At 39.9% G+C, this 7,851-nt stretch overlaps 1 protein-coding gene across 1 annotated transcript; it reads right to left on the minus strand.

Moving 5' to 3' along the window:
- Positions 1-358: 358 nt before the first annotated feature.
- LOC139889178 (uncharacterized) lies at positions 359-4,271 on the minus strand. The gene is made up of 6 exons (XM_071872141.1): positions 3,497-4,271; positions 2,576-2,926; positions 1,022-1,470; positions 604-656; positions 463-484; positions 359-364 (listed from the first exon to the last, which is right to left on the minus strand). Exons 1-6 carry the CDS (start codon positions 4,269-4,271, stop codon positions 359-361), a joined length of 1,656 nt encoding a protein of 551 aa, XP_071728242.1.
- Positions 4,272-7,851: the final 3,580 nt, after the last annotated feature.

Genomic DNA, 7,851 nt, shown 5'->3' on the forward strand with positions numbered 1-7,851 from the left:
ATTTTAAAACCTTATCATTGTAACGTACACTTCGAGACGATTCCAACGATAGTTTATTTGTTGAAAACGGAGTTACGGTTTGAAAGTTATGACCGAAACAAGTTTCCAAAATTCTGACCTACTGATCACACGTGTGGCTGAGGCCTCACTCGTACGAGTGAGTCCTCACACGTGTGGGTGACCCTCAAAAGTGTGGTCACTCGCGCGGTTGATCTGTCACTCGTGTGGGAGCTGAAGAACAGCTCCAGCACGCTGTTTTTCACGTTTTTGGCCCAAAAACTCGATTTTTGCTTGTTTTGGTCAATTCAAAGGCTCAAGAATATCACATAACACTTATATAAACTATTTCTAACATCAATCAAGCCTAACAAACACATATACACAAGAATCAAGCTCAAAATTTACCAAAACCCATTTTACCCAAAACCCACTTTTAAATTCATCAAATTCAGAGATGTTTACCTTGTCTTGATCCTTGTAATCACTAGAATCAGATAAGAGAAATCACTAGCCTTCAATTTGCACTTTTGATTTTAAGGATTTAGAGAGCATGGAGTGTTTTAGGGTTCTTAGTTTCTAAAATAGATAGAATAAGGAACGTACAGGAGTGTATATTCAATTGGGGTTTCTTCATAGTGAGGAAACACCATTCCCCACTACACACGGGTATTTACCAGTTATCTAAAACACAATGTACCTCATTAGGCAGCCCTAACGAGGTCCAATTCACATAACGAAACCTGTTCTATGACCCTTGTGACAAAGCGCACATAACTAACCAATTAAATAATTATTAACCCATAATTATTCAAATCACTAATATTAATAATTAATATTCACTAAGGGTAAAAGTCATTTACTGCTAGGCCCGATTCGAGGTCGTTACAAATCCACCCCCTTAAGAAGATTCCGTCCTCGGAATCTGGTCTAGGTCAAACAATTGAGGGTATCTAGCTTTCATTAATTCTTCCGTTTCCCAAGTCAAATTAGAACCCAAACTATGTTTCCATTCTACAAGTACCATTGGTATCTGTTTCTTACGTAACCTGGTAACCTTTATATCAACAACCCTGACTGGTTCTTCAACTAACTTTTTATTCATGTCAACTTTTAAGTCCTGCAATGGCAGAATTTGACTTTCATCGTCTACCTTGTACTTACGAAGATAACATATGTTATATGTATCGTGAATACCCACTAACTCTGCAGGAAGATCCAGAACCACGGTTTGATCGTTCAATATCTGCCTGATGTTAAATGGACATATATACCTTGGAGCTAATTTTCCGCGTTTACCAAAACGAATTACACCTTTCCACGACGATACCTTCAGGTACACACGTTCACCCACAGAAAATGTCACTGGTCGTCTACGAGGATCTGCGTACATTTTCTGTCTATCTCTAGCAGCTTTTAACTTCTCTCGAGCTATTGCAACTTTATCAGCGGTTTGTTGTACAATTTCAGGACCTGCAAACTGTTTCTCTCCGGCCTCTAACCAACAAGTCAGAGTTCTGCATCGTCTACCATACAACATCTCGTAGGGTGGCATGCCGATACTTGAATGATACAAATTATTGTATGCAAATTCTATCAATGGTAAGTGAGAATCCCATGACCCACCATATTCTAATATACAAGCTCTTAACATATCCTCTAACGTTTGAATAGTTCGCTCACTTTGACCGTCCGTTTGAGGATGATACATTGTACTAAGATTAACACGAGTACCCAAATTTTGTTGTAAACTCTGTCAGAAGTTAGATACAAATATCGAGTCCCTATCCGACACAATAGATAATGGTATCCCATGCTGAACTACAACTTCATTTATGTACAGCTGAGCCAATTTACTCAACGATGTCGTTTCACTAGCAGGAAAAAAGTGTGCGCTCTTGGTTAATCGATCAACAATCACCCAGATCATATCATGTCCCTTCTGGGTTCGGGGTAACTTAGTTACAAAATCCATTGTTATATGTTCCCATTTCCATTTTGGAATTTCTAATTGACGTAATGATCCATAGGGTTTTTGATGTTCAGCTTTAACTTGGGCGCAAATATGACATTTTTCCACAAAATGTGCGATGTCTTTCTTCATTGTTGGCCACCAATACAGAGTTTTCAAAACATGATACATCTTTGTACTTCCTGGATGAATGGATAATCTTGATTTGTGTGCCTCATTCATAATTAATTCCCTCAATTCTCCGAGTAAAGGAACCCATATTCGATTGTTGAAAGTTTTTAATCCACGAGAATCGTCAATTAAATCCTTTTTTCTCTTAACAAAAGCTCGGATTTTAAATGTTCATCCTCAAGGCTTCTAACTGCGTCATCTTTAATCGCTCAATCAGATCCGATACAATTTCAATTCGCATAAATTTCACATTGTCAATGGATCCTTTTCGGCTTAAAGCATCAGCGACTATATTTGCCTTACCCGGATGGTAGCGGATTTCACAATCATAATCTTTTATTAATTCTTGCCACCGTCTCTGCCGCATATTCAACTCTTTCTGAGAAAAGATATATTGTAAACTCTTGTGATCTGTACAAATAACGTAGTGCGTACCATATAAATAATGTCTCCATAGCTTCAAAGCAAAAACCACTGCTGCCATTTCTAAGTCATGTACTTGATAATTCTTTTCCTGAGTTTTCAACTGCCGTGAAGCATACGCAATAACCTTCTCTCGCTGCATTAACACACAACCCAAACCCGCATATGAAGCATCACAATATACCATAAAATCATCAGTACCCTCGGGTAGCGCTAATATCGGAGCTTGACACAATAGCTGCTTCAATGTTTGAAATGCTTTCTCCTGTTCATCACCCCATTGAAAAGATACATCTTTTCTAGTTAACTTTGTTAATAGACCCGCAATCTTAGAGAAATCCTTGATAAATCTACGGTAATACCCTGCCAAACCCAGAAAACTCTTAATTTCAGTCGGAGTTTTTGGTGCATTCCATTTCATTACCGCTTCTATTTTGGATGGATCCACTTTGATACCTTCTTGACAAATAATATGACCCAGAAACTGAACTTCACGTAACCAAAATTCACATTTGAAAAACTTGGCGTATAACTGTTATTGTTTCAACAATTCTAATACTTGACGTAGGTGATCAGCATGCTCAGACTCTGTCTTTGAATAGATCAGAATGTCGTCAATAAATACTATGACAAACTTATCGAGAAACTGTCGACACACCTGATTCATTAAATCCATAAAAATTGCTGGCGCATTCGTTAACCCAAACGGCATCACCAAAAACTCATAGTGACCTTACCTAGTACGAAATGCTGTTTTCGGAATATCGGATTCAGCAACACGAACCTGATGATACCCGGACCATAAATCTATTTTCGAAAAGAACGAAGCTCCTTGAAGCTGATCGAATAAATCATCTATCCTCGGAAGAGGATACTTATTCTTCACGGTTCTTTTGTTCAATTCCCGATAATCAATACACATTCAAAGCGTACCATCTTTCTTTTTCATGAATAACACGGGAGCACCCCATGGTGATGAACTCGGTCGTATAAACCCACGATCTAGCAAATCTTGAATTTGCATCATCATGTCGCAAATCTCGGAAGGAGCTAACCTATAAGGAGCTTTAGCCACTGGTGTAGATCCTGGCATCAAGTCAATTCTGTATTCTACTTTCCTAACTGGTGGCAAACCCGGTAATTCATCTGAAAATACTTCTGGAAAGTTGCGCACTACTGGAATATCAGCTACCGTCTTTTTCTCTTTCTTAGCATCAAATACATACGCTAGAAACGAATCACATCCCTTGGCTAACGATTTCTTAGCTTTCATCATTGAAATTAACGGACAATTAAACCCACCCCGTTCACCTCGGGCCACAGCACATGTCCCAATGGCCAAAGGAAAATAAATTATTTTCTTATCACAATTTATACTTGCCTTATGGCGACTTAACCAATTCATACCAAGAACTACATCAAAACTAGGTATGGGCATCACTAAGCAAGTCACCGGAAATACACTCCCATCTATTTCTATACTTAATCCAGACACAGATGTTGTGACTTGAACAGTCTTACCACTGGCTACTTCCACTTCTAACGATTCAGGTAACATAGAAACAGGCAAGTTTAACTTATCACAGAATCTAGTAGCCATAAAAGAACGATTGGCTCCGTAATCAAACAATACATGAGCAGGTGTAGAGTTAACCAAAAACATACCGGTGATAGCATCGTCGGCAGTAGTAGCTGCATCTACCGACATCTGGAAGGCTCTTGCTTCAGGTCTTGGAGGAGTCTTACGCTTCTATCCAGTTGACGAAGCCGAAGATCCCCCGACTGACGCTGTCCTTACTCCTGCCCCTACCCCAAAACTCATCTTCCTTGCAGATGGACAATTAACTGATCTGTGCCCTGATTTGTGACAATTCCAGCAAACATTTTCTTTGAATGAGCAGGCCTGAATATCATGACCCATTACTCCACACCGCATGCACCTCTTTGTCAAATTAGTATAAGGACCCGCATGAGTCGATTTAAAACCATTGCACCACACCCTCTGGTTCGAACTACTACCACTTTGGGAAAATCTTCCTTTCTGTTGACCACCATGAGACTTCTTTGATTTGAAACTACCTTGACTTGACGTCTGTTTGGGCTGCATCACCATTTCATTTTGACTATCTTTGGCCGCCTTGGTATCTCCTTCCACCATTTTCGCTATGGCAAAGGCTTAAGGTAACGAAGGTGCCATTCTTACCAATGATCTGTATTCTGGCAAGATCATTTCCACAAACTGATCAATCTTAGATTGTTCATCAGGAAGCCATTATTGTACAAAGCAAAGCTTGTCAGTGAACTTCTCGATCACTTCGTCAATTGTCATCTGTCTGGTCATCTTTAGATTCATAAATTCCCGCTTCATTCTTAAGATCTCATAAGGAGTGCAATACTGTTCGCACACCTTAGCTGCAAATTGTTCCCAAGTCACCTGGTTCAACATTTCCTTTGACATCTGAGAAGTTATTGAATCCCACCAACCCATTGCTTTCTTTTTCAACAATCTGCTTGCCTAAGTTACACGTAATTCGGGCTCGCATTGACAGGCTTCCAATGCTCGATCTACCTCACGTAACCAATCAAATGTTTCAGTCGGATTAGAACTACCAGCATGCTCTGGAGGTTTATATTCAAGGAATTGCTTAAAAGTGCACTTTTTCTTTGTTTCAGTTGTTGTTGGCTGCCACATTTGAATCACGTAGGGATACATAACTTGACCCGGGTTTTGGTATCCCTGTTGAGGTTGTGACTGTTACTGAGGCGGTGTTTGAAACTGTGGAAATGGCAACGGAGTTTGGAACTGTTGTGGTTGTGATGAAGTTCCCCCTAATGCAGACCCAAACTGAGGTACGAAAAACCCTGGAGGTGCAGTATCATCATTACCCATCGTGGTACCCGCAGAAACAATACCTTCTAGCTCAGTTATCCTGTCTCGGGATTCTTTCAATCGACTCTCCAATCGTTGGATGTACTCTTGCTGATCAGTATCTGAGTCTTCCTCTTCAGGTGGAGCTCTGAAGATTCCGGGGGTAGGTGGAGCTCGGACATCCTGCCTTTCGTCAGTCATCTTTCACCTGTACTACACATCATCTCACAAAAGCTTAGTAGATAATCCGTTAGTACCTACAGACTATCATACCATTCTCTACATTCACTTAGCTTGTCTCCCAAGGATATGTTTAACACACTATCGAAGGTCTGGGAACATGACATCCATGTGTACACGTTGCCAAACCTACGCTCTGATACCAAGTTGTAACACCGTCCATTTTTTTTTTAAAATACACAGCGAAAACTTTATACATATAATACTTAAGTTTTACAATACCACACGATTATTATAATCTATCTGGTGTTACGTTAAAAAACTAATTTTAGGTTATACAAAAGACATCAAAGTTTGTTCTTCAAACATATCCATCAAAACAGCAAGCTCCTCCCAAAACCCTAACATACAAGTCTACCTGCATGGGAGGAAGTGAGGGGTTAGCACAAGGCTAAGTGAATGGCGCAGTCCTAACAGGTATAAGCATATAGCATCAAGCTAGCCAATACATAAACAAGGTCTTGATAACAAGAGGATCGGCGGCCTGGCCGGGCCCTTAACTCCAATCGATCAAGTTGGAGTATACCGATAATTCCAGTTACTGTCTCCCTCGCATAGTATCCAGATGCAGGGGGTGCATCGTTCAAATATACTACGCGAATAGTAACTCCTGAACCAGAAAGACTCATTCCTGCCTCTTGCCCAACTTACAAATTTGGCATAACTACAAAACCATAGCTGCCCCACATGTAAGCCAGTTGCCGCTACAAAACCCGCAATCGGCAATATCACTACCTGACTACTAACCCGTAGTCGGCATCCAGGGTGGCCACAACAAGTCACATAATATAGCACAGTATATCATATACTAAGTATTCAGGTGAGTAAGCCAAGGTAACAGTAGCATAACCCGCTACTAAATACTTATAAACATTAGGATAGTCCCACTCACCTGGAAATACAAGAACTCAGTAGTCTTATTTCACTGAGCCTTCACCTTTTCCTTTATCACCTGAGAATATCATTTCTCTAGTTAGTAACCATTTCAACCAGATTATATATTATAAGAAATAAACATGACAATACATTAAATGAGTTAGAATAGCGCTTGACCCAAACATACAAACTCCATCACTCGCACGGGTGGGGTCCCACTCGTGCGACTTACCAGATCACTCGTACGGGTGAGTTCCACACTCGTACAAATGACAAACTACCCCCCATGAGTGACTTTCAAGTCCACTCGCATGATTTAGAAGCTCACACGCGCGGTTGAACACCTCACCTGTACGGGTGAGTGCCTCACTCGCACGGTTGAGCAGGAACAGCAGCCCAATTTCAATTTTAGCTTTTTACACCCAACATAAAGGTTGATTTAGTATTTTTAAAACCTTATCATTGTAATGTACACTTCAAGACGATTCCAACGATAGTTTATTTGTCGAAAATGGAGTTACGGTTTGAAAGTTATGACCGAAACAAGTTTCCAAAATTCTGACCTGCTGCTCACACGTGTGGCTGAGACCTCACTCATACGAGTGAGTCCTCACACGTGTGGGTGACCCTCAAAAGTGTGGTCACTCGCGCGGTTGATCTGTCACTCATGTGGGAGCTGAAGAACAGCTCCAGCACGCTGTTTTTCGCGTTTTTGGCCCAAAAACTCGATTTTTGCTTGTTTTGGTCGATTCAAAGGCTCTAGAATATCACATAACACTTATATAAACTATTTCTAACATCAATCAAGCCTAACAAACACATATACACAAGAATTAAGCTCAAAATTTACCAAAACCCATTTTACCCAAAACACACTTTTAAATTCATCAAATTCAGAGATGTTTACCTTGTCTTGGTCCTTGTAATCACTAGAATCAGATAAGAGAAATCACTAGCCTTCAATTTGCACTTTTGATTTTAAGGATTTAGAGAGCATGGAGTGTTTTAGGGTTCTTAGTTTCTAAAATAGGTAGAATAAGGAACGTACATGAGTATATATATTCAATTGGGGTTTCTTCATAGTGAGGAAACCTCATTCCCCACTACAAACGGGTATTTACCAGTTATCTAAAACACAATGTACCTCATTAGGCAGCCCTAACGAGGTCCAATTCACATAACGAAACCTGTTCTGTGACCCTTGTCACAAAGCGCAGATAACTAACCAATCAAATAATTATTAACCCATAATTATTAAAATCACTAATATTAATAATTAATATTCACTAAAGGTAAAAGTCAT

Source organism: Rutidosis leptorrhynchoides, chromosome 2 (assembly GCF_046630445.1).
Source record: "Rutidosis leptorrhynchoides isolate AG116_Rl617_1_P2 chromosome 2, CSIRO_AGI_Rlap_v1, whole genome shotgun sequence".
NCBI lineage: Eukaryota > Viridiplantae > Streptophyta > Magnoliopsida > Asterales > Asteraceae > Rutidosis > Rutidosis leptorrhynchoides.

Excerpts from the sequence above, each read along its gene's own strand:
- LOC139889178 (XM_071872141.1), bottom strand. The coding sequence starts at position 4,271 with ATGTCGGTAGATGCAGCTACTACTGCCGACGATGCTATCACCGGTATG. Across the intron at positions 2,927-3,496 it reads ATTCATGAAAAAGAAAGATG|GGTATTACCGTAGATTTATC; the intron begins GTACGCTTTGAA and ends TGGGTTTGGCAG. Across the intron at positions 657-1,021 it reads GTAAGAAACAGATACCAATG|TGGGGAATGGTGTTTCCTCA; the intron begins GTACTTGTAGAA and ends ACCCGTGTGTAG.